This window comes from Camelina sativa, chromosome 7, assembly GCF_030686135.1.
Source record: "Camelina sativa cultivar CO46 ecotype springtype chromosome 7, ASM3068613v1".
In the NCBI taxonomy this organism is placed as follows: Eukaryota; Viridiplantae; Streptophyta; class Magnoliopsida; order Brassicales; family Brassicaceae; genus Camelina; species Camelina sativa.
In genome coordinates, this window is record NC_141886.1 from 2,611,542 (window position 1) to 2,638,215 (window position 26,674).

The following is a 26,674-nucleotide window of genomic DNA, read 5'->3' on the forward strand; positions in this document are numbered from 1 at the left end:
GAGATTTTTACGACATTGGCTGACCATACGAGCATCGTACAATATAATGGGGCGGTAAAATTGTATATTCGCACATATGAGATCCAGCCACTTGCCCAACGAATACTATTTCTGCAACTTGGATTGAGATTGTAGAATGTAGATATCAACAATCAATTCTAAATATTACAATGTGAATAATGGAATAGTCATTTCTTTTGTGGGGGCCAGGGTTTAATCGTACGCATTCAGGTGTCGTTCCCTCGGCATATGGTTCAACTTCCATTGTTTTCTTTGTAGTTCTTTTTCTTATCGTTTAGTATTTCCTCTATATGCTATAATAAGTCTTGGTTATAAGAAGATTTTTTATATAATGAATGGGTGGCTTTCGCATGGTAAGTTTGAGTATCCCAGTAGGTTAGCAACTAACAAATATGATTTTGTTTTACCAAGAAAGAAACAATCCAGTTAAAAGTCAACTAATTAAGCAATGCAAACATGATACATATTTTTTCTGTTTCAATGTCATCAAAAGTGGGGACTTCCAAAAGTGATAAACACTTGTTCTCCTCCTCAATGCATTTGATCTTGTCTAAGCAAAGTGGAGATGAGTTTAGAAAAAGTACTCACACTCTCATCTTGTCTGAACTATGTGTTCAAATCGTTTGGATTCTTAGTTATCTCCACTAGTTTAGTAACTGGAACTTTGAATATCGTCGCAAATTAACCTCACTCAGTCATAATATGGCCTTCAATTTTCACTTTTGATCCTATTATTTGGAGGGTAGAGAGTATTAGGAAGCACAAAAATATTGTGACTCTATATGAGTTAAGAGGATTGCTAGTAGCCTAGTAGTCGAGTTTAGTTTCAGAGTATCATTCATACAATAATTGATCGCTTGTCAAATACATACAATAACACATCCCTGTTTTTGGTTAAAGTTGAGCTGATGGTATTCACCGCTTCACTTTAAAATCAAACGGTTATGGGCACATCCGCACATGGTTCATATTTGAGCTCAGTCTCTCTTTAACATCATTAATAATGGTCGAAATGTGAAATTTCCTTTAGAATTTTCCGTAATGCGAATTTCATTTTTAACTTGAACTTGGTTTGGAGAATCTTTGCGCTTCTGATTTGTAAGATAAATAAGAGTAATACTGAGGTTCACCCCTCTTCATTCACCCTCTTCTAAAATAAGGAAATAAATTCTGTACATATTTATTATAAAATTAAAAACTTAAACCGCTCTTTTATAAACCCAAACCGATATATAATTTCGTTGTAATTGTAAAATCTAAACCCTAACCATCTCATTTCTAAACCCAAACCGACATATACTTTCGTTCTGATTGTTAAATCTAAACCCTAACCATCTCATTTGTAAACCCAAACCGACATATAATTTCGTTCTAATTGTAAAATCTAAACCCTAACCATCTCATTTGTAAACCCAAACCGACATATAATTTTGCTCTAATTGTAAAATCTAAACCTAACCATCTCATTTGTAAATCCCAACCGACATATAATTTTATTTTAATTATAAAATCTAAACCCTAATTCTCATTTATAAACCCAAACCAAGACAATATTTAATTTTCTTTAAATAAAAGTATACAAAATTTGTTTCCTTAATTAGTTTGGCTTTTTAATTTAATTTTGATTTATTTTTTAATAAAATATTATATATAACATTCTGATTGGTTGAGAGTGGAGGGGGTGAATACAAAGGTTCACCCCTACGGGTGAACCTAAGTATTTTTCGATAAATAACCAATTTTACTATGAAGAATACTTAGGGGTGAACCTTTTTGGTCACCCCCTCTTCTCTCAGCCAATCAGAATCTTCCATCTAATATTTTATTTAAATCAATAAATCAAAATTAAATCAAAAAGCAAAACAAATTATGTATACTTTTAATTAAGGAAAGTTAAATATTGACTTGGTTTAGATTTTTAAAATTAGAACGAAATTATATGTTGGTTTGAGTTTACAAATGAAGTGGTTAGGGTTTAGATTTAGATTTTACAATTAGAACGAAATTATATGTCGGTTTGGGTTTATTAAAAAGCGGTTTAAGTTTTTAATTTTATAATAATGTATACAAATTTTATTTTCTTATTTTATAAGAGGGTGAATGAAGAGGTTCACCCTAGGGGTAAACCCAATTATTGTTCTTTGACTATTCGCTTTAATTTTTTTGGGTTAAATTTATTTATTCTTTGTTTAATTTTATCATACAAATTTGTTATTTTTTCATTGTTATTAAAACATACTTAATGTTATATTGGCAAATCCTATTCCAATGTGTGCAACCGAGACAAGGAAAAAAAAGAAGAAAAAAAAAAACGTCCAAATCCTATGTGTTATAGAAATCGTGAACTCTAAAAAAAAAAGGAAAAGAAAACAAGTTATAATAAACCCAACTCTTGTTTAACCTCTTTTTCTATCTCTCCCGACTCCAGTTTCTCCAAATCAAATCTTCCTTAATTAGAAATTCCTCGCGTTTGTGGTTTCGTTTTTCAATCGTAAGTTTTCTCTTAGTGATCTTACAAAAAAATTCAGACACATTCGATCGTAGTTCTCGTTCTTATTAGGGTTTCCACGATCCACTCCTCTTTTTTCGTCGCTTACAATATAAAATCAAGGAGAATCTTTGTTTTTGCTAACTAATATTTAAGAATTATAGGGGACTGAATTTTTGAAACTCTCTCACACAGGGTTCATTCGGTACCAATCAGTTTAGACGGAAGAAGATGGGAGGCGTTGAAGATAGCCAATGGGTTGATAAGTTTATGGATGGAATCGGATTGGCGTTTACCAAGATTGACGAAACGATACAGAAGGTCAGTATTGTTCTTCTCCTAGTTAATTTGGTCTTTATACGATGTTTAATTAATGCCCTAAAAATTAATCAGTTTATGGTTCTGTCTACACATTGTGAGCTATAAATTAGCTAAACCTAAATAGTCAAGAGAAGAGTTATTTATAGTTTTTTCTAGCTTAGTCCCATCGTATATTGTATGAAACATAATCACGGTCTAATCCATTAAAGAAACCAGAAGTACTATTCAGCTGATGATGGTTAGATACTTAGATCTCTCCAAAAATAGTTTGAGAGATTGTCAAAACTTTAATTCGATTCGGTTTTGTTTTCTATATATTTTGCAGGGTATTGAACTCTGGACAGAATTGACCAGAGTTGACGACCAGCCTATCCAAGACTTGACCGGACAGCCAAAAAGTGGTGAATCTGGTGAAGAAAATTCCTCTCAAGATCCTGCCGCTGAGGTCAAAGAAAGAGTACCGGTTCAACATTGCTGGTCTATGTGCCTTTCTGAGGTCGAAGATAAGCCGAGCCAACATTGGGCTATGCGTGGTATGTATTATATAATATAAATATTACATAGTCTTATTGTAAGTTCCAATTAAAGTACAGCTACAACATGAGTACTTTTATGGTTTCTTGACTGACAAGTATCATATTGTTTTCCTTGGCAGCTTCGAAAATTTCAGAGAGTTTCATTCAAGTACAAAATGTTGCTGGTGATGGTGAAAAAGAAGAAGAAGAAGACGAAGTCGATTCTACACTTTCAGAAGAAGATAATGTAAGTTTAAAGCAGTTTTTTTTTTCTCATATTCATATCCACGCTCATTAGAATAGTAAATCACCGTTTTGTATAAATCATTTGCTATTTTGTTTATTGTCTCTATCTGACTGAATCTTTATGATTAGGAATCGAGTTTGTCGCGGAACCATGAGTATGAGCAGATGTTTAAGATGATTCGTGACATGTACCCCTCCGAAGAAGCAGATAATGATGATGGAGATAACGAAGATTTTGACACGTTTTCCGAAGAAGATGATGAATCATGGGATGACGAAGATGATACTACAACTTCTAAATCTTCCGAAGATATGTCGGAGCTTAATTTGGGAGCCTCGGCGACGAACTATATCCCTGATTCCTACCATCATCACAATGAAGAAGATAATGTAAGTATTTTAATTGTGCTACAGTTTTTTTCACATTATCGTACTCGTATTATGGAATCTAGTTATTTTCACCAATATATAGCTGATTTGGTTATTGTCTTTGTGATTAGGATTCGAGTTTGAAGTGGAAAGGTGATTATCAGCTCTTAAAGAATGTTGACAAGTCGTCTTCCGAAGAAGAAGATGATGAATCATTCGATGATGATGAGGTTGGGGAGTGTCACTCTGAAGACGTCAAAGAAGTGATGGAGATATCGTGGAAGCATATAATGATGAGCAATTCATGTAACGAATCATTAGGGGTTCAGGACTATGAAGATGACGTATCGGACAAGTTACTACTACAAGGATTCGTGGATGTTAGGCAAGAAGAGGAGAATGGGAATAATACGGAATTGAGTGAGGTCGAGACCCTTCTCCCAGAAAGTGATTGGGTTTACGTGACGAGGGACTAGCTAGGGCTCTGATCTTCTTCTTTTTTTGACAATTTTTGTGTGATTTAATTTTGAGTTTTCTACTTTTTTTTTTTTTATATCCGGCTTCAATGATATCTCTCTTTGTGTATCATGTAGAAACATATATTTCTATAAAGTTTTTGGAGTGTTTCATTCGTTTTTCAGATGGACTATGTCACTCCTTTAGCTCTTACAGTTGAAGCAATGTTAAAAGTTCAATAGTTCATAGTTTCATACACTTAACAAACATGTAAACCACACAATCCAACAAAAATCTAATTTAACACTAGTTTTGATTTATTGGACCGAACCAGGAAGAAAACCAAACTAAACCAAATATTACTAAATAATTTGTTTTGTTGTACTTGAAAGATTTGGGTTACTGCCAAATTGAGAAACAACAAATCCTACGCTTTGAAAAATTGACAAAAAGGTGGAGAGATGTGTGATTCTGTTTCAGTTGTTCGGTAATGGCGGAGATTTGCTATTTTGGGGGTCTCGTCCATTACAAGGTTCCATCTCTTTCTCTCTTCCGCAGCAAACCCCATCACTTCAATTCAACATCTCTCATGGCTGCCTCTGTTCCCGCTGAATGCTGCTCCTCCTCCGCCGTGGAGTCGCCTTCTCTCCTCGTCTTCTCAGGTTCCACTTTTTTTATTTTGTGGGTCTCCTTAAAGTTGCGATTTTTTTGAGTGTAAAGATCGTCAATTTGGGTTTAGATCTTGACCAATTACTGTGAATTTGGTTATCTGATGCCAAGTAACGTTCTTGAGATGAGACATTTGTTTTTAATTCTGTTTGTTGTAAAGTGCAAAGCTTTAATCATTGTCTTACAGAGTATACTATGTGCCTTACATTTGGCAATACATTTAAATTGTTTTAGTTACTTTTTTGTGTGTGTTGTTGGGATGAAGGTGGAACTGGATTTAACGGTGTGGTGGAAGAGTTGAAGAAGATAACAACCCGAGTCGCTCATGTTCTTCCTGTCTCTGATGATGGAGGAAGTACAGCTGAGATTGTTCGTGTTCTCGGTATGTTTTATGGTACAAGACCCATATTATATGTTTTAGCTTAAGATTTACAATCGTTTAAGGATGTTATTATCTGCATTGTTATAGGTGGACCAGCGGTTGGTGACATACGTTCGAGGTGTTTAAGGCTGTCTGATGAAAGTACTTCAGAAGCACTTGCTGTTAGGCGGTTGCTCGGCCATCGTTTACCTATTGATGCACATAAGGCCAAGAAAGATTGGTAATTTCTCCAACCACTCTGCTTTCTTTATCCACATTGGTGTAGCCCTACTCTTTCAACTACACTTTTCAGGTCTTGGCTCTAAGCTCGTGTTACAATCGAGCATCTCTTTCCATTACGTTTTATAAAATAGTACACACAGAAGTTAGTTAAGAAAGAACGTATAAATTTGGGAATTGATTAACAGTGAGAAGTCCTGCAGACTCCAAACGTGTCATGTGAATGATGTTTTCGTTGTTCAGGCCTATTTCCTTTGTAGTTAGTCTTCATCTTCCTTGTTTTCTCATTTAATTGGCTAGGCTCTTAGTCAATGCAATGGTGGAGGGTATTGTGTAATATACAGTTGGCTGAGTTGGAACTTTGACAGGTACGATATTGTGGAAGGTGACCATCCTCTGTGGGATGGTGTATCAAGACCCTACAGTGAAACAATCCGCGCTTTCTTGATATACTTTCAGAATGAGGTAATAATGTTAAATGATACTTTCTTGGTTTCATGTTTGATCAATTCCAACTTCTTGATTCTTTAGATTTTTTGCTTCACCTTTATATTCTGTCATTTTCTTACTTGACATGTTAATTACGACACAGATACTTAGACGACCTAATGAGAGATTTTGCTTCAGCAATGGAAGGTATTGAAGATCTTTTTCTCAGCTTCAAGTGTTTATAATTTTGTTCTCCTGTTTAGTAACTTACTTCCAATTGTAACTTTCTTGTAGCATTGGGAACTTCTTCTTTGCTGGAGCAAGGATATTTTTCCAGTCTTTAGATGCAGCGATTTTTCTGTTTTCACGCGTTTCAGAGATCCCTTGTAACAGTTTGGTCCTCCCAGTGATATCAACCAATGATAGGCTTACACTAGGATGTGAACTACAGGTATGAAGCTTGATCTCTGTTTGAATTCCAGCAGTTAGTTTCTAGAATCCCAAACATGGCAATTAATGGTATATTGAGTGTCAGTATCGCAACTAAAGCATCACTTTGCAAAAGTCAGGTGGCAAATTTGATTGCAACCTTACTGTTTTGACATTAATTTGTAGGATGGGACTATAATACGGGGACAGAATGAAATCTCTCACCCGACCAATGGGACTCCGCAGACTGTTGACAAGGTGTTCTTTTAACTTATTACATTGAACTTGTATGATGATCACTAAAACTGTTGACAAAGTGTTATTTTGTTTCTTACATTGTCTTTCTATATTTCTAGTAGAGCCATTGTTCGACATCAGCTCTTCCATCGAAGATAAAGAGAGTGTTCTATATGTCAAGTGAAGGAAATAATCTGCTACATGAGGTTAGCTACTCTGAAAACAATGTGTTATCTCTACTGATTCTGGTTCCCTGAAAGAAGCTCTATCCTATTAGTTCTCTATTTCATTTCATTGTTTTCTCTGGTAGATTTGACATTGCAAATATATGGTGTTATGTCCATTAAATAGGTCTTCCCACCAGTTAACCCAACTGTCTTGGAGCAGTTGAGAAGCGTGGACTGTATCGTTTACGCTATGGGATCTTTATTCACTTCCATTTGTCCATCACTGGTAAGAACCTGTAAAGATGGCGGAATTATAAATTAGTGATTACTGTTATAGACATGTCTTCTTCTATTCTGCAGGTTCTGCTTGGTGTTGGAGAGATTATCTCTTCCAGGTCATGTCGTAAGGTACGCCAAAGCTAATCAAGAAGACTACTGGTGGAAACTTCAATCTGATGTTTTCTCTTGGTCACAGGTACTTCTGTTGAACGGTAGTCAAGACCGAGAAACAAGCGGCTTCACTGCTTCCTGCTTTGTGACTGCTATTGCTGACGCTCTCAATAGGACTCATGGAGATCCTAATATCCGGCTCAAGAATCCCGTGAGTGTTTTTTCTCATTTCACACTCTCTTGATGTCTTTTTTATTAGACGTATACAGAGATCCAAGAACATTATTTTTGTGTGCAGCCTGGATATTATATCAACACACTCTTGGTCCCAAAAGATGGAGAAATAGTAGTAGATCTCAAACGATTGTCTGAACAAGGGATCAATGATGTTGTTAGTATCTCTCTCCTTAACTTCTTTCCAAGTTTATGTGCACAACAAACAAACTCTCAGTGTTGCTTCTTCTCTGTTGCAGAGAGTTCTGGAGAGTGTTGTTGACCCGAAGCACGGTATCTTGTTTAGCCCGAGCGCTCTGATAAACACACTAGCCAGTTTGGTGGTGTAAATAGTGATTCTTTAGGCCAGAGCTAGTTTCTTCATCTACGGAATTGAAACTAAGAAGTTGTTGGTACTGTTTAATTTTTTGATCCTTTTATGACTTGATATAAAAGTTTATGAATGGTCAATGATCATATTCTTAGCTTAGTAAAGACAAAGGCCTCTCGTTCTCTCGGAGTTGGATCATATGTTGTGTGATGGAACAAGTACCGTAAACAGAGTGTTGTTAGAAGAGCAAGATTTCTTCCCTAAAGAATGGTTTTTTTAACATGTTTTACATATAACTGACATAAGTACTGTACTAATTATTAAAGCAGTTCACGTCTTCGAATGTATTAATCGCAATAACTTCTTAGTCTTCTTTTGTAATTCACGAGAGCATCTTGGACTCTTGGTACATTGAATTACTTCAAATTAATTACACTAGTAGGAATATGAATCGATGGAGAAGTCTTTAACATAACCTTTCGACTCCATCATATATATATATATATATATATATCTATACATCTGGAGTTAAACTCATAACCACCCATAGAAAAAGCACTTCACAAGTCACAACAACTGAGTATTGGTACTATTAAGCGTCAGATAAGAAACCAGGTTTGTAGAGCTCTTCCGTGTATCCTTGTTTATGTGTGTGTAATTTAATTATATGAGACTAACACTTATATCTGTCAAATGGGTGGTCCGTCCGTGGGCGAGCCCATGTCCACTTCGTTATGGGCGGTCATGGTCACGACCAAAAAGATGGTCTTAAATGTACAAAAGATCATTGGGCTTGTGGACCAATTGGACATAACCATTTGGACAATGGGCGGCCCAAATTTCTTTAAAATCTAGGTTTTACAATTTGGGGAAAATGTTAATTTCTTCTTCTCTTCTTCGTATCACTCCTCCTTTGAAAGTTTGAGTCATATACAATGTTAGTAACACTGCATATTGTTGAGTTTGTTACTGTTGGTGCGGGAATTGGCACCTTCAACATACCGGTCTAAACCAACAAGGAAACCGATTGTCTAAACTGGGAGTTCGCTCATGGAGATGGATTCGGCCTTTGAATGATGGCCCAATAGTTTAAAGAAGCCCAGCTCAAGAGCGGGAAACCGACTTCCAATTCGCCCGGCGGCTGACCTAGCAAGAAACAAGCAACTTTCCTAATCATGAGTCAACTCATTAGGAAAGTGATTATATTCTGTAATCTATGACAAAGTATAAATAGAGGGATACTCCCTCATTATGAATCATCGAGCAATTAATACAAAAACCCTAGTTCTTCATTGTTTTTGAGCAAAACCCTAACTTGTTTTCCAAGAGATTTCAATTCCCTTTAGCTTGTTAACTTTGATCCGATTTCTTAAGAGAGATAGCTTAATTGAATTTGTTTCCCCCTTCAAACAAATTCATTGTGTGAAACTCAGTTTCTACAGTTACTGTTGCTAAGACTAACTGTTGCTAAGACTAACTGTTGCTAAGACTAACAGTACTTGTACAAAATGTTTCAGAAGAGATGACGACTAATCATGTGAATGTGAAAAGCGTAAGCAGAAAATGTTTCCGTGGTTATTTAGCCAAAGGGATCAACTGGATTTGCTCCAGGCCATTCTTGAATTTGCATCTACGAAGATTGAAGAAAACGTCTAGAAAGAATCTGATAAAGTGCCTTGGAGAGGGAAAAAGTGTTCTTGCTTGCAAACCAAGGAAGAAGCTTGGAGGAAAGCTCAAGGAGATCAATTTGCATTGCGACGTAAATGTTTTAAGCACTTGTGAATCCTCCGGTAGAGAGATAGCATCTTTTTACAAGGCATCTTTGGGGTTAGATGAATCCACTGTGATTGCGGGTTGGGATAAAGTTGACGATGGACCAAAGAAGAGAGGGATCGAGGAAAAGTGGAAGAAGATCAAGGCAATTGAAATGGAGCTTTGTTTGCAAAGGATCGAACTTGTGGCCGACGTAGCTAATGTGATTTACAAAGAAAATGCATCCTCAGAGTTGGTGACATTTTGAGATATAGTTTTGGTTTGGCTTTACTCTTTAATGTATTTTGTAACGTTTGCATTTTACTTTGTGAAACTATGATCCTTTTTTGATGTGGACTGATGTTATGTTCCCCTGATCTGATTTCTTAGAATAGAATCCGATAATTGGAATGTTGGTCTTAAAACACACAATGCAATAGAGTAGTAAAGTCACACCTTAGACTTATCTATATAGATAGTATTTCACCCAAAAAAAAAAAAGATCCATTGAAAAGTCCTGCACAAATATTTCGTCTAGATCTTGGTGATAATTTTAATTCAACACCAATATAAGTTGGATGTTCTATTAGATAAAATGGCACAATGGTAATGTTCACTAAAAGGTAATCCTTGAGTTTATAAGTTGGCAATTGTCTTAGATAAAATTTTAAGCCTTTTGATCCTTTTAGATAATGTATATGTATTGAACTCGTAAAAATTCAATATCAAAAATTTCTAGTTGAAAAAGATAATGGCAGTTACTTAAAAATATTATAATTATTAAAAAACTTCTAAAGTGACCACATTTTATTCTTATATTTAATATTTCGTTGTTTTTAGCTTTTATGTAATACATATTTTTGGTCATACGTCACTCGTATATAAGTCAAGTAGAGAGACATCCATTTGAGCCCATGCTGCATTGCTCCTTCGTTGCGGATATGACAAACAAAACAACTTCCTAACAGAATTTATTACAAAAATATGTAAAGTACACGCCAAAAGAAAAGGGAAAAAAAAGTGTAGTACTCTTTATGACTTATCCTTTAACATAAACTATTCTATTTTGGACACGAAATTATAGACTACGACGATCCTAAAAAACAAAAAGGGAATTCATATAAGGTGTACGTACGTAATACCGAAATGGAATGATAACAAAACAGAAGTAAACTATAAAATTGTTGGTGCGGAAATTGGCACCCTCATCATACCGATCGAAATTCGATTAAAGAAACCGGTTATTTAACCGGGAGCTCAACCCTAAAGAGGATTTCATCTTCAAAGGCCCGATAGCGTCGAAAAGCCCAGTTCCAAGGTGACGAACCGACATCCCAGCTCGCCCAGCGGCTGACCTAATAAGAAATAAGAAACTTTCCTAATCAGTTCCACCGTAATATGGAAAGTGGATATATTCAATAGATCTAAGAAAACCTATAAATAGAGGGCAACCCCTTTGTTGTAATATCATCCAGCAATTAATAAAAACCCTAATTCTTCATTGTTCTTGAACAAAACTTAACTTATTTTCCAAGAGATTTCAATTCATCTTTGCTTGTCTACTTTGATCTGATTTTTTAGAGAGATAGTGTTATTGAATTTGTTTCCCCCTTCAAACAAATTCATTTTGTGAAACTCAGTTTCTACAAAAATGCATGAGGTAAATAGCTTATTTGTTGAAATTTCTTTTAAAAGATCATTAATTCGTGTTCCGATAGTAGAACGAATCGTTCTTTAGCTCTTTTGGCTTTGGTTCGGAAGAGCCATGCATGGAAGAAATCTATAGTTTTGTAATAATTTAAAGAAGAAATACTATATATCTATAATGGAAAGTTTCTTATCTATTTTAAATTGGAAAACAAAATCCATTATATTGTGGAACTTGCTCAGAGCACAAGCAAAAGGGAGGACTCCAAGTGGGTGAAAGAAGATTCCGTCTTCATTTAGAAACTAAAAAAGCGGAGGGAAAGGTATACGTCGTCATTATACGTTCTTTGTTTAACCACTTGAGCAAGAGGTTTCCATTTCTGATATATAGAACCAAAGAAACCAAAACCACAAATGAACCCAAAATACAAATAAGGAACTTAAAATATTGGGATATATACAAATAGGGAAGCTTTTTCTTCCAAATATCACGGCGCAAGTAATGCGAAGTATTAACATCACCCCAAATGGATTCAAGTCAACTTGCATTTGCTTTAATACGATTGGATCTCATTGTTCAATCCTAAATCTATAAATACGCTTCCTTCTATCCTCACTTCATCACCACACTACACACCATTAATCATAAGCCCGATAAAAAAAAACTTAATTCTCTCCTCTATTCCCCAAAACCAAAATGGCATTAATCATGGTCTTGGTCATGGTTTTGACCATTCTAATTTTCACGAGTTTCAGAATCTCTCAAGCTACGTCTCGTACTGTCACCTTTCAAGCTACGTCGTTGGTTGATAAACATGAGCGATGGATGGCTCGATTTGCTCGTGTATACCGTGATGACCTCGAGAAACAGATGAGACGCGATGTGTTTAAGAAGAACGTAAAGTTCATTGAGGAATTCAACAAAAAAGGGAACAAAAGCTACAAGCTTGGTGTCAATGAATTCGCGGATTGGACCAACGAAGAGTTCCTAGCTATACATACCCGACTAAATGACCTAACTGAAGTGTCCCCATCCAGGGTGGTCGACAAAACCATGTCGTCTAGGTCTTGGAACGTCAGTGACATGGTAGTCGAGAGCAAGGACTGGAGAGCTGAAGGAGCTGTCACTCCTGTCAAATACCAAGGCCAATGCGGTAATGCATTTTTTCCAGACTAATACACTACCAACTGTTATCTATCACACTATACTAACGTATCTACTTACGTCTGATTGTTTCAACCGATATATTTGCATTTGCATATTTACGTATAATCAGATATTTTCTGTTGAGTTTTGAAAACTTTATACTTTATCAAAAACATCATTTGGAAATTTTAAACATAAAGTGCAAAATGCAAACGTAAGATTTTTTCATCTTATCAAGTTAATTTACATTTTTGATTTAGGAATTTTTAAATTATGGTTAAAATGTTTGGTTTTTTGTTTCTTTTGAGTAAGCATAATAAGTTAACATGTATATAATATCTAGAAACAAGTGCAATCCAAAGACGAGAACGTGATTTCCAAGTTAGTTGTAGGATTATAGTACCTAGGGTTTATTGATGATTTTTTCACTATATGTTGTCTTCTATAATTTATATTATGAAAGCATCCAACTTATCAACTGTACATGTGTACAGGATGTTGCTGGGCGTTTTCGGCTGTAGCAGCAGTGGAAGGTGTGACTAAGATCGCCGGCGGGAACCTTGTATCTCTGTCCGAACAACAGCTTCTAGACTGCGACAGAGAGTTTGACCGAGGCTGCGACGGTGGGATAATGTCGGACGCTTTCAACTATATAATCCAAAACCGAGGCATCGCTGCGGAAAACGACTACTCTTATCAAGGATCAGATGGGAGTTGTCAGTCCAATGCAAGACCCGCTGCAACTATCAGCGGATTCCAATCAGTTCCTAGCAACAACGAGCAGGCCTTGCTCGAGGCCGTATCGAGACAACCAGTCTCTGTGTCGATGGACGCGAATGGGGATGGGTTCATGCATTACTCTGGAGGAGTATACGACGGGCCTTGTGGGACTAGCTCGAACCACGCGGTTACATTTGTTGGGTATGGAACAAGCGAGGACGGAACCAAGTACTGGCTGGCTAAGAACTCTTGGGGTGAAACTTGGGGAGAAGAAGGTTACATTAGAATCCGAAGAGACGTTGCCTGGCCTCAAGGCATGTGTGGTGTAGCACAGTATGCTTTTTATCCGGTTGCGTAAGTGAATTTTGTTTTACATATTTTATTTTATACAATGGCTACAATTCAAATGGAAAGTATAACAAAGGGGTATATTATATAGTTCCCTGATTATTAAATTTTGGTTGAGGTGCGGTTTGAGTCCACATCGCATCTTTTGTGCCACATATTTGTATTGTTTTTTGTATTGTTTGTTAAATGTTAAAATTTGTATTGTTCTGCTTACGTCTTCTTGCATGGCGTTAATGTAACTTGTAAGACATGTATTTTATTTGAAGAAAAGAGGACATTATATATTTGAATTTCATCTTCCTATCATTATTGGATGGTAATGTTAATAATTAATTAAAAAGAAATAATAATTTTGTCAGTATAATACTATATAACAATAACAATGACCAACATAATTTAATTTGATTAAAATCAGATACAAATTAGTTTTGACCGATTTCACATGCAGGAAAGTTACACAAAAAATTACAAACCAACATATTTAGTATAAAGTCAGTCCAAATATTATAATTCGTCTAAATTAAATAAATAAATATATATATATATATATATTCTTTTTTTTCGGCAAATCATATATATACCATATGAGTCATATTTTCACTATTATAAATCAACATTTAGTTACATTTTTGGTCATGTGTCATGTGTGTTTTATAGCTTTAAGTCGTTAAAGTTTCATAATCTAATCGTTATATTTATTTTTGGTCCAAAAAAAATAAAAAAATCATTATATTTATTCTGGTCGGATACATACGAATAATTTTTAATGTAAAAATCAAAAGGAATGTGACATAATACTCCATCCTTACATGTGACATTTTTTTCTATCCTTACATGTAAGTATACTCCTGTAAAAATATTCCTAAATTTCTAACTAATTTTAAAACACTAATCAACAAAACAAGATGAATTGGCTTATATAGCCAAGGTTACCTGTCTATAGTGCTGTCTGTGATCATATGTTATAAACAATTTTTTTTCTTGACAATTATATACACACTTGGTTTAAAATATAGAAATGAACAAATGGCGTAAAAGCATGTGAAAATTGATTGGAAATGATTTAAGATGTCCCTTGTGAGAAGTATAGCAACAGAATGTCCCACTAACACCATTGATTCATTCACGGGAGCCCCACGAAAACACACCTAAAATGATAATGTGGATGACTTGAAGGATACTTTTTTTGCTTTCAATATAGTCATTACCAGAATTAGTGTGACATCAAAGTGTGGCAATAATCACTACTAAGATATACCCAACTACGTTCTTATTTTCTTTCTTTATCATTATCTCTATCATTTGGTAGGCGGTTAACAGCTCGATTGTTGACGTTACAGGCAGGGCCGGCAATAAGGGGGTGCAAGGGGTGCATTTGCAATGGGACCACTTTAAATTAGCATAAAAAATAGTGTATTTCAAGGCAAAAAAAAATTTCAAAAAAAATTATATGTAATTAAAGCCCATTTTCTAAAATTGAACAGGGATCATCACAATTTTTGTGATATTTACACCGGCCCTGGTTACAGGTCACATAAGCTGCATATTTCCAAGAAAGTCCAATTTTATTTTCTTTGCATTTTCAGACTTTTTTTCAGTCTTTTAAATATAAGATATAATGTGCTTTCGAATATATTTCTTCGATTTGTTTTTAAGTTACTATTTTTGTTATATAATTAGTTGTTTTATGTAAAAATGTTCATGTTCAAAACCATCACAAGCAGAAAAGATCCACAAGTAAACTGCATGATTTGTATGGGAAATTTAATTCCTTACCCATTCGAACTCTTCAAGCTGAAATTACATCTTGACTTTTACATCTTCTTGAGTTTTCGTTCGTTAGACACTAATTTGGTTCATGATCAACTCCAGTAATACATGTAATAATCATGTCACAAACTGTTTTAGCAATGAGTTTTTTCTTACTATACGTTTCATCGTTTACATGTGTGTGTTAACTGCCAGCAGTCCTGCATTTTTGTTTATCTTTTAGTGATACGAAATTAACCCCTCCATTTGGACCAAAATCACTTTAGTGGAACACCTCTCAGCAGAGCGCGCGTTTTCTCTTTGCAATTCCGTTTCGGAATTTAAACGTCATGCATGTACACATATCTAGGATATATAGAGCGTATAAAGATTGAAGATATAAAACATTTTTTATGAATCTTTGACCCAAATAATTTCGACATTTTGTTTTTTTTGGGGGGGAAACAATAGAAAACAATTGCAAGGGTTATATGAACCAAAATAATACCGTCTTGTTGCCCATTGTCAACGCACAAACAGCCCGATCTAATAGTACCATAAAAGCCACAAACTAATCAGTGTTATATGAACCATGTAAAGAACAACTATATATACTTATATAGGCTATAAATCATGATATTGATTGTATATATATGGTAAGAAAATCATTCGTAGACAAATTCTAGCAGACACAAGTACACAACAGGTTTAAAATTGGCTCACTAGTAACATTTGTGAACCAATGAGGAGCTAAATTTACGGGTGGACAGCCTAAATATTAGTAAATTTGCTTACCTTTTTTTTTTCTTTCAAACAACTGATTTCTTTTAATTAAAAAACTGGTACAGGTGAAAAGATAGAATTCAATGCCGTTTTGACTAACCTATCTGCATTGGCATTCCCATCTCTCTTCACAAAACTAAAGTTACAGATCTGGAAATTACAAGATAGAACTAGGATATCATGGAAAATTCCATAGAGCTCCTTCGAGTGAGGCTCTGAGTTGAGTGTTTTGATTAGCTCTTGTGAATCTGAAGCAAAAAAAACGGTGTGGATGCCCAGATCGATGGCACGCTGGACGACAAGGAGAAAGGCCATGGCTTCAGCCATCAGGGAAGATCTCACATTGAAGGCTTTCAGGCAACCCTGCAGAGGAGGGCATGTAGGATGATCGGAGATAATCCATCCGAGGCCTGCCTCCTTCGTGTCTTCTCTCCAAGCAGCATCGGAAAAGCAACATATAGTATCCGGATCTTAGTTGGCTTGGGGAGCGGGTCCCAGGGTTATCTGGTCTTTCGTATCCTGGATTTGGGCCGAAGAACACTCTTTTGCTAGGACGATAGCTTTGGAGAGGGTTTCTCCCAGTGAGCACTGTTTTTGCTCGAAGATTAGTTGGTTTCGGATTTTCTAGACCATCCACATGATCCAAGGTGGGAGTGGATCGTGGCCAAGGCCTATCGAGGGGAGACAAATCAATTTGGTGGTGGTCTCGATTCCCATCTGGATCGAAGTTACCTGCGAGGAGTGAAAAACCATTTTGAAAGCGGTCAATCCCCATACCTGGGTCGCAAAAGGACAAAGGAAGAGGAGGTGGAGACAAGATTCTTCTGCGCTGCAATGGGGACAAGCTGCAGTCAAATTTATTCCTCGATCTTGTAAGTTCTTGCCCACTGGAAGGGCATTCTTCATCGCTTTCCAGAGTAAGAATTTCACTTTAGGTGGGCATTGCGTGTTCCAGATGTCTTTGAGCCAGTTAAACTTCCGAGGCTGGTCTGAATGGGGGGTTTGTTCCTCTAGTTGTCTCGATGCTTCATGATACCCCGTTTTTGCACTGTATTCTCCATCTTTTGTCGCAAGCTAAACATATTTGTCCTCAGCACCCAACTTACTTGGTCGAAGTTCCAGGATATCCTCTTTGTAGTAAGGGATGATACTATCGATTACCTCCGAGTTCCATGTTTTTGATTCCGGGCATATAAGTTCTTGGACTCTCAGGTTTCGAGATTGCTCAGTTGGTGGGCCTATAGGGGTTACAGGGGAGGTCATTGATATCCATGGTTCGCTCCAAATCATAGTTGATGAGCCAGTACCAATAGCTTTACCCAGATGGGTTTTTAGGAGGTCCTTTCCAATACAAATACTTCGCCATCCATGGGAGGCTGAGGAGGATACAGAGCAGTCAAGGAAAGAGGATTTAGTACAATATTTGCCTATCAACACGCATGCAAGGAGGCAGGAGGGTTTTGTAAGTATCCTCCAACTGACTTTCGCGAGTAAGGCATTGTTACAAGCTGTTATATCCTTGAAACCCAGTCTACCATATCTCTTTGATTTTGTCATCTTTTTCCATGATATCCAGGACATTTCCTCGAACCGTCAGAGGCATCCCACAAGAAACGTGGGAGAGCAGCCTGTATTCGTTTGTAGAAGGAGTTGGGGAGTTTGAAACAGGACATCGTGTATGTTGGCATCGCGGCCAAGACAACTTTCAGCATCACAATTTACCCTCCTGGTGATAAGGTTTTTGAGGACCAGCTCAGCGCTCGTTGCCTTATACGATCGATGATCTGGTTGAACAGGTCCTTTATCTTTCGGCCAAACATTTCTGGTAAGCCTAAATACTTCCCTAACCCACCCACTTTTTGGATTCCAAGGATGTTTTGTGCTGTCTCCTTTGTATGTTCATTTGTTTTGGAGGAAAAGGTAATTGCTGACTTAGCTTTGTTAATCATTTGGCCTGATGCAGCTTCATACTTCTTGAGGATTTACAGGAGGGTTTCACAGCTTTTTGCATCCGAGCGGCAGAAGAACATAGTGTCATCGGCAAATAGTAGATGGTTTATACGGGGGCTACCTGTAGTGACCCTCAAGCCAGGTAAACTTCCATCATCTTGTGTTTTTCTACATAAACCTGAAAGAACCTCGCTACACAAGATGAACAGGTAGGGAGAAAGGGGATCTCCTTGCCGGATTCCTCTCTGAGGAGACACTTCCCCTTGAGCTTTTCCATTTAGTAGATAGGAATACTTTACCGTAGTGATGCATTGCATAATCCATTGTATCCATTTCTTATGAAATCCCATTTGCTTGAGCACCAGTTCTATAAACTCCTATTCAATACGGTCATACGCTTTGCTCATATCGGTTTTAACAGCCATATAGCACCTTTGTTTTGCATCCGAAGTTTTTAGATAGTGTAGGGCCTCATGTGTGATCAGAACATTGTCCGAGATTGCCCTTTTTGGTACAAACGCAAACTGAGTTTCTGAAATGATATCTTGCAACACTGGTTGAAGGCGTTTGGATAGGATCTTGGAAATGATCTTGTAAAATACGGAGCATAGAGCTATGGGAGGGTAATCTTTCATGTTCTGAGGACTCTGGATCTTTGGAATCAGTCTGATATGAGTGTTGTTAATACTTGTCTGCAGCTTTGCCGAGGAGAAGAACGATTGGATTTCCAGGGTGATATTTGGTCCTACCAGGTCCCAGTTTGATTGGAAAAAACTAGCAAAGAAGCCATCTGGGCCTGGCGCCTTGTCTGCATGGATGGAGAAGCAAGCTTTACGGACTTCTTCTTGTGTTGGTGTTTCAATAAGGCGTTGGTTGGTCTCCTATGAAATGCACGGTTTAATGGCCTCTTGAATAATCACCCTCCTCTCTCCTTCCTGGGAGGTAAACAAATCTGAAAAATATTCAGAGATAACTTGGATGATTCCACTCTCCTCGAACACAGGTACCCCATCTTTGTTCTCTATAACTGAAAATTTGTTTATGGCTGCTCGACCACGGGTTACTGCATGGAAATAACTGGTGTTCTTATCGCCCAGGACAAGCCAGAGCTGGCGGCTCCTTTGTTTCCAAAAGATTTCCTCAGCCTGGTAAGCCAGTAATAGCTTGTTGTTGATGGAGGAAATGAGGTCTTGGTTTGGAGCCTGATCAGACATAGCCATATCTAATTCCTCTTTGAGCTCCTCGATCAGTTTCATGCTATTTTGGTGTGATACTTTCGACCAAGCGATGATAGCAAAGCGGCATCTAGAGATTTTTTCCTCAACTTCCTCTTCTTCATCAAATTGCCATGTTGTTTTAATTAGAGAGGTGACTTCCTCATTACCCTTTAAGCGTCTATCATATCTAAAGATACCTCGTTTTTTTTTCTTTGATAGATCCAGGTGGGTAAGAAGGGGTTTGTGGTCCGATCCTTCAAATTTCATGTACTCACACCGGCTAAAAGGGTAAGCTTCTGCCCATGCTCCATTAGACATAGCCCTATCCAATCTACAATGGACTAAATGGTTGTTTCTTTTGCCTCTCCAGGATAGGAAATTGCCAGAGTGTCTGAGATCAAAGAGGTCACACTCGGACATAAATTATCTGATGTCCACAAAGGAACCCTCAGACCTTATAGGTCCGTCTTGTTTCTCTGAGGAGTCAATAATATCATTAAAGTCCCCAGTGAGGAACCAAGGGTTAGATCTGTTTAAGTCCAACGAAGTAAGTTTTTCCCATATCAGTTTCATTTTCCCTCTCTCCGGTTCACCATAGAGGAAAGTGGCATAGAACTGTTTTCCTTCGGCTTTTATTTGAGTATCAATATAGTTTTGACAACTTGATATGATCGTTAACTCTACATCTTTTGTCCAGTACAGGGCTAAGCCGCCACCTCCCGGACTGTGGGGAGCTACCAGGTGGTGATGCGGGTACCTTATGTGATTTATTTTCTTCAAGACATTCTCATCGTTGTTTTTGGTCTCCATGAGGAAGATGACTTAAGGTGAGATTTTGGAGTGGATCCCACCAAGTCGCTGGGCTGTTATGGGGTTCCCCAGTGCACAACAATTCCATCTCAAAAGCTTTAAGGAAGAGGAATTGGTGGATTATGAAAATCCACCTTATTTTTCACCATAGCCGGGATGATAGTCATTTTTGTTCCTTCGCTACTTGATGGTTGTCCATGAATTCCACCTCTTTTGATTTTTTTTTGGTTTGATGCTGGTTTTTGATAGGAACCACTGGGGTTTCCTTGGATAGGTATATCTTGATCAGAGGAGTTCTTTCTCCTTGGTGAGCTCTGGATTGCGCAAATATTCCTTTTGCTGGATTTCACTCCTAAAAGCCTAAGAGGGCTCTTATTAGTGGGTTTTTTCAATGGTGGTCTTCCTCGTTTCTTCTTCCCAGAACCCTCTCCCACAAGCGACATCCTTGGTTGCATCGGGGGGTCCTGGTTCGGATTCTGGAGTCTATCCGAGAGGGTAGTAGGAGTTTCTGCAGTCCCAAGGTTCGCTGCTATTGCTGCTACAATAATTTTTGAAGCAGTATCCGCTGTTAAACCTTTAGCTTCTCCCTGAATGACTCTACATTTTCTTGCAGCACTCTCAATGGGATCCACACAGCTGATATACTGGACCGTTACGTCTCTCAGATCACCAAGGACTTTCTCAGTTGTTGGGATTGGTGGAGGGGTGGCTGGAGTAACCTCAATAGAGGACAGAGTTCTTTCCAGTGGAGGACATCTTGGTCGGGATGAATCAGATCCTTCAGTTCGGTGGGGTTTTCTGGAAGGGGATTTTCTCTCGCCACTGATAGTTTGATCGGGGTTGGCTGAGATCTTGTTTTGTGTTGCCACTAAAGGGAGGATCTCTCTGCGAGGCTTTAGATCTTGAGTAAGATCGTTCTCTGTGGGGTTGCCTGCTACCCGAAGGGTATCCATTGGAGTTAGAATGGTTATAGGCATAGCCTCTACCATGGGAACCCCTCGATACCTGGTGATGGTCTAAAACCGGAGTCTGAGAGGGGTTAATGCGTCTCTGGGGAGAAAGGAGTCGACTGAGGGTAATAGTGTTTGAGGAAGGGTGGTTGCGTGCCCTTGGGGGTTGAAAGTTGTCACTTGGTATGTAATAGTTTCTCTGTGGTTCCAGTAGCAACGGTACGTTTTCTCTCGACCTAGTATTCTCTTGTCTTTTTGTAGCTTCAATAAATCCAGGGCAGTGCTTTTTCTCATGCGCTAGACATTGGCAGTAGAGACAGTAGTTTTTGAGATTCTTGTAGGCTAGGGAGACTTTTGCTTCTCCTCCTTCAGGTAACTCAACTATGGTGTCTTTTATGATAGGTTGAAGACCGTCAGTGAGGATCTTTAGTTTAGCTGAGGTGTTGGTGATCTCCATGTCCAGAAATTCACCAAGTTCCTCTCCAATACGTTTGAGCATATCCGGGTACCAGAAGTATTTTAGGAGACCCTGGATCTCTATCCAAAAGGGGATCATAAAAGGAAAAGATTCAGAGATAATAGGTTCCCATCTTTGTAGAATCACCATCTATTGGTCGAAATGGTATGGTCTGTTGTCAAGTACTTGTAGGAGGTCCTCTTCGTTTTCAAACTGGAACTCGAAGCAGCCTTTGCCAAGATCTGAGCTCGTAGCTTTTCCTTTGAGGTTCCACCGGTTGGACAGGAACGAGAAAAGAGACCAGAGTCTTTGGACTGAGGGGGTTGTAAGCCGGCCTATGAGGGTAAGGGAGTTCTCTTTGATTAAGGAACTAGTATCAAGTTCCGGAGCTCGAATTCTTTTACAGGGTGGGGGAGAATAACCTCTCACATTAGACTTGCCTTTTAGGTAGTAAGGTATTCTATTCTCCATGGTTAACTGGGACACAAGACGGAGGTGGGGGGAGCAGGCCAAGGTTTAGGGTTACTCACTGCTTACAGTGAGATTTTCTATCAACGGGGCACAAAGCTTACACAAAAAGCACAGATTAAGTAGAGAATTATAGGTTACAGAGAGATGTTGAGGCTCTTTGGGAAAGTATTAGGGCGTGGGAGGGCGAGGCTGACATCAGAGTTTTGTCGCCGGAAAGGGATGAGTGACCACCGAAACACACCATGCAACCAACGGACCAGCAGATATTACTCTTTTTAGTTGACTTTGTTAGGTAAGATCTGGTTTTTCAAAAAGCTCATTATGTTTTAAGGTTGCATGGGGGAACGTGCCTGGGAGAGAAACAATCGTTCTAATTGTAAAAATCTGTAAATTTGCTTATCTAATGGGGTGTATTCAACTTGACATTTTAAGTGGTTTATGTAAAATTTACAAATCCTATATTATTTAATTATGAATTTTAATGTATTAAAATTCACTGTTATTGAATTGATAATTTAAAAATCTATTTTAAAATCCACTGTTATTGAACTGATGATTTAAAAATCTAATGTTATTCAAAAACAGTTTGTGAATTTTAATGATTTTTAGATAATCTGGAAGATTTGAGAAGACTTCTTGTTTAGTTAAAAATACATAATTTCAAATATTATGGTTGTAAATGAGATTTGAAAGAATAAATCATATCATAGTATGAGGACTTCTTTTTTTAATGTATCTGGAAGATTTGAAAGAATTTTACAATAAATCATATCAATTTTTTTAAAATCATCAAAATTATTTAAAATTTTATGAAAATTCAAATATTAGATTTGATACACCCCTAATTAATATTGATAGATTATTATTAGTTGTTAAAAAAATCCATATAAAGCTAAGAGTATCTCCACCCTAGGCCTGGGCATTCGGGTACCCGTTCGGGTTCGGATCAGGTATTTCGGATTTTCGGGTTTTTGGGTTTATAGGTATAGGACCCGTTTGGGTATTTCTAGACTTCGGGTTTGGATCGGGTTCAGTTTGGGTATTTCGGGTTCGGATTCGGATTACCCGAAGTTTACAAAACTCAAAATTTTAGTATCTAATTTAGTCTAAATTATTCAATAATACGCAATCTATCTGAAAATTTAGAGTATTTATTATCCAAATTTACTAATAAACAGTTTAAATACTTCAAATTATTAAAAATATCTAAAAATACGAATATTTTGAACACTTATATTATTAAAATTATAAATATTACTAATATATTACTATTATATATTAATAATGTAGTTATATTCGGATATCCGTTCGGAGTTCGGTTCGGTTCGGGTGCGGGTTCGGGTTTTCGGATTTAGAGATTCAGAATCCGTTCGAATATTTTACAATTTCGGATACGGGTTCGGATCGGGTTTTTCAGATCGGGTTCAGATCGGATCTTCGGATCCGGGTATTTTGCCCAGGCCTACTCCACCCAAGAATCTCTTCACACTACTTTATCAATGTACAAATACATACACGTGTAAGTATGTACGTGTGTGTATATATAAACTCGAATCCATCACATAGTATATTCAAAAAAAAAAAAAAGAAAAAAAAAAAAAAAGAACCCACATTTTCCTCCTTGCAAGATGGGTTTCAAACTCATCTCTCTTTTCCTTATTCTTCCACTTCTCATACTCACAATCATGTCGGAAGCCGACCAGACCATGGCTTCCAACAAGAAACCGAATGTGAGCCAACGCAACAGAACGGCGTTGGCCGCCGCTGCCGTGGGAGGGGGAGGAAAAGAGGTGATGAAAGGAAGGAAGCAGACAAGTGGTTGTAACTTGTTCCAAGGAAAATGGGTTTTCGATCCTTCTTACCCTTTCTACAATTCTTCCACGTGTCCTTTCATCGACGGCGAGTTCGACTGTCTCAAGTTCGGTCGACCAGACAAACAGTTCCTCAAGTACTCTTGGCAGCCTGATTCATGCACCGTCCCAAGGTATGTAACATGAACGTCTGGCATACGTACATTTTAACATGAAGATGATTGTAATGATGGTTATGTAATGTATGTAAAATGTATAAAATGAAGGTTTGATGGGGAAGCGTTTCTAAGGAGATGGAGAGGGAAGCGAGTGATGTTCGTGGGTGACTCACTGAGTCTAAACATGTGGGAATCGTTGGCATGTATGATATATTCGTCGGTTCCAGACACGAAGACCACTTTTCTCAAGCGTGCCCCACTCTCGTCTCTCACTTTCCAGGTCTGTGTCTCTCTCTTCTCCCTCCTTCATTTTTTTGCCTTATTATAATTTAACATGCGTCTTTAGATAACAACAAAATCTAATAATTCACCATCACGAGGAGACTTGTCATTTTGTGGAAATCGAGTTGGTCACGGGCTATTCTAAAAGGAAGCCTTGTTGAACTTTGCTTTTGATTTTCAATGTAAAGTCGTTTTGTGAAAATGCTTGACATCCAAGGTATTATGATTTTGTCTGCCTGATCATAGCCTTTCTTTTTCTTTACTTATTTAAGTGGAAAAAGAATTGATACGCCACTCAAAATTGTGGATTTTAAAAAGTAAAAGTTTCATAAACAAACAATTGTTTATTTTATCTTATACAAAAAGAAATATAAAAAGTTTTTTGTTTTTTGTTTTTTTGTTCTTACAATATTTATCAAAAAAGATATTAAGAGATTTCTATATATTCAATGTTTATTAAAAAAATATTTTGGAGTTCTTCATATATTTTATCTTTTCTTTATCAACCTATATATCTTTAGAAGCACGACAATGCTAGTATATAGTATCAAGCAGTTCTGATTAACTTCAATTGGTAAATAGGTGCAGACATATAATATCAAACCTTGCTTTTTTGGCAAACTTTTCATATACATTGTTAATTTCACGACTCTCTTTTTCTACTAAAACTTTTTTTTTTCCTACTAAAACTTACTATCAACCAATTTTTTTCTTGTTGTTAAAGTGCTAATTATCAATCATCTTTAGAAAAAGTTTCTTTGAGGAAAGAAAAATCTCTTTAATTTCAATATAATAGAATATAACCATGGACGAAAAACAAGTATATCAAACCATGAAACCAAAGTGTCAATATCAGCCGATATGGAAAAGATATGTGACCTCCAATATTTTTTTTTTCTCCACCGTACACCATTTTGCCTTTGTTTCAGACTTTGACTTGGGTTTTTGGCAATTTCTCTCTTCTCATTGTTTATTTCTTACTTAATAAATAAATTCACTATCATAAAATCAATGAAAAATATAACAATAAAATACATAGGGAAGAAACAAAAAGAAGAGAACATTGCAGGAAAAGGAAGTAGGAGACCTGACAGCTAATGACAACCAATAAACCATTCCAACTTGTTTTCTGTATTCTTTTTTTTTTTTTTTGGCTTCTCGTCGTCTCGTCTACAGAACATGTTATCTTGAATTACCCATTATTTCGTAACTTTCTTTTAAAAGATACCTCTGTTATTCATGTTTTACTGAGAAAATAATAATCGTCTAAACAAGTAATTTCTTCATCATCAAAAAAAGATTTGAAACGAACTGTTGCTCAAAATTTTGTAACATTTTTCCCAAGTAAAATATTGTACTATATATTAAAAGACTATAAGAATTTTCTCAATCCTTTTTATTTGGATACTAAAAACAGGAATACGACGTCACATTATACCTATACCGAACACCATACCTAGTGGACATCTCCAAAGAAACTGTAGGGCGTGTGTTAAACCTTGGAGCCATCGACGATGGGGCTGATGCTTGGAAAAACATTGACCTTCTCGTCTTCAATTCTTGGCACTGGTGGACTCATAAAGGAGTACAGTCCCAAGGGTCCGTACCATATTCTTACACTTAAAAATCAATCATTTTATATACAGTATAGTCTAATTTGTGATGAAGACATGGCTTAGTTAAACCAAACTCATTTTTTATTCTTCTATTGGTTTTGTTTTTACAGGTGGGATTTTATAAGAGATGGGTCTTCATTGACGAGAGACATGGACCGTCTTGATGCTTTCAACAAAGGACTCACAACTTGGGGCCAATGGGTTGATCAAAATGTTGATATTTCGCAAACCCGAGTTTTCTTTCAAGGCATTTCTCCCACTCACTACATGTAAGTTCACCACACGAATATACATATATATGAGGTTTAAAACTGCGGTTTTGAAGGTAAAATACCTCTTTGAGTAATTAATAGGGGAAGGGAATGGAACGAGCCAAGGAAGACTTGCAACGGGCAAATGCAACCGCTGACCGGATCAACATACCCAGGTGGTTCACTTCCTGCAGCAAGCATTGTGTCTCGAGTGTTGAGCTCGATGAGAACGCCCGTTTACTTACTCGACATTACAACTCTGTCTCAACTGAGAAAAGATGCTCATCCGTCTACATATGGAGGGGATGGAGGAACTGACTGCAGTCATTGGTGCCTTCCTGGCTTACCGGATACTTGGAACCAGCTTCTATATGCGGCTCTTTCGATGTGAAGAACTTGACTTGGTACACACTTGCAATGTATATTACATTCTTGGAAGTCCAGAAGAAATAAAAAAAAGAAACGACTGACATTTTACTTGGAGAGATGTGAAAATTACAAACAGGATATATGACGATAAAGTTGTAAAGTGTTTTATATTGTTTTCTTTTGAGGGGTTTTGAAATTATAATCTAATCGTCTTCTATTGTGATTGCAAATTTGCAACAAAAATTTGATATAAGAGTAACACAATTATATCATTGCTTGTGTATTTGTTGATTATACTGAAAAT

At 37.1% G+C, this 26,674-nt stretch overlaps 4 protein-coding genes and 1 pseudogene across 7 annotated transcripts; 4 read left to right on the top strand and 1 right to left on the bottom strand.

Annotated features, from left to right (window-relative positions):
* Positions 1–2,712: 2,712 nt before the first annotated feature.
* On the top strand, positions 2,713–4,505 carry LOC104700028 (uncharacterized). The gene is made up of 5 exons (XM_019226971.2): positions 2,713–2,830; positions 3,156–3,363; positions 3,486–3,592; positions 3,721–3,981; positions 4,092–4,505. Exons 1-5 carry the CDS (start codon positions 2,741–2,743, stop codon positions 4,434–4,436), a joined length of 1,011 nt encoding a protein of 336 aa, XP_019082516.1. The 5' UTR covers positions 2,713–2,740; the 3' UTR covers positions 4,437–4,505.
* Positions 4,506–4,784: 279 nt separating this feature from the next.
* On the top strand, positions 4,785–8,046 carry LOC104700029 (uncharacterized protein YNL011C). 2 transcript variants are annotated; one of them, XM_010415475.3, is made up of 13 exons: positions 4,785–5,078; positions 5,351–5,467; positions 5,555–5,687; positions 6,055–6,151; positions 6,279–6,322; positions 6,410–6,566; positions 6,731–6,802; positions 6,904–6,987; positions 7,133–7,234; positions 7,309–7,356; positions 7,424–7,549; positions 7,637–7,729; positions 7,812–8,046. In XM_010415475.3, exons 1-13 carry the CDS (start codon positions 4,907–4,909, stop codon positions 7,899–7,901), a joined length of 1,335 nt encoding a protein of 444 aa, XP_010413777.1. In that variant the 5' UTR covers positions 4,785–4,906; the 3' UTR covers positions 7,902–8,046. The 2 variants fall into 2 exon arrangements, 1 of the variants encoding a protein (XP_010413777.1); XR_015562372.1 differs by having other exon boundaries at positions 4,813–5,078; positions 6,901–6,987.
* Positions 8,047–11,887: 3,841 nt separating this feature from the next.
* Positions 11,888–13,786, top strand: LOC104700030 (senescence-specific cysteine protease SAG39-like). 3 transcript variants are annotated; one of them, XM_010415476.2, is made up of 2 exons: positions 11,888–12,435; positions 12,923–13,786. In XM_010415476.2, exons 1-2 carry the CDS (start codon positions 11,979–11,981, stop codon positions 13,504–13,506), a joined length of 1,041 nt encoding a protein of 346 aa, XP_010413778.1. In that variant the 5' UTR covers positions 11,888–11,978; the 3' UTR covers positions 13,507–13,786. The 3 variants fall into 3 exon arrangements, with proteins under 3 accessions (XP_010413778.1, XP_087312838.1, XP_087312839.1); XM_087456712.1 differs by having other exon boundaries at positions 12,950–13,786; XM_087456713.1 differs by having other exon boundaries at positions 12,953–13,786.
* A 2,290-nt stretch (positions 13,787–16,076) lies between these two features.
* Positions 16,077–19,615, bottom strand: LOC147940765 (uncharacterized; annotated as a pseudogene).
* A 3,801-nt stretch (positions 19,616–23,416) lies between these two features.
* On the top strand, positions 23,417–26,642 carry LOC104700031 (protein trichome birefringence-like 37). The gene is made up of 5 exons (XM_010415478.2): positions 23,417–23,867; positions 23,961–24,132; positions 25,552–25,733; positions 25,861–26,019; positions 26,104–26,642. The coding sequence occupies exons 1-5, from the start codon at positions 23,512–23,514 to the stop codon at positions 26,390–26,392; spliced, it is 1,158 nt and encodes a 385-aa protein (XP_010413780.2). The 5' UTR covers positions 23,417–23,511; the 3' UTR covers positions 26,393–26,642.
* Positions 26,643–26,674: the final 32 nt, after the last annotated feature.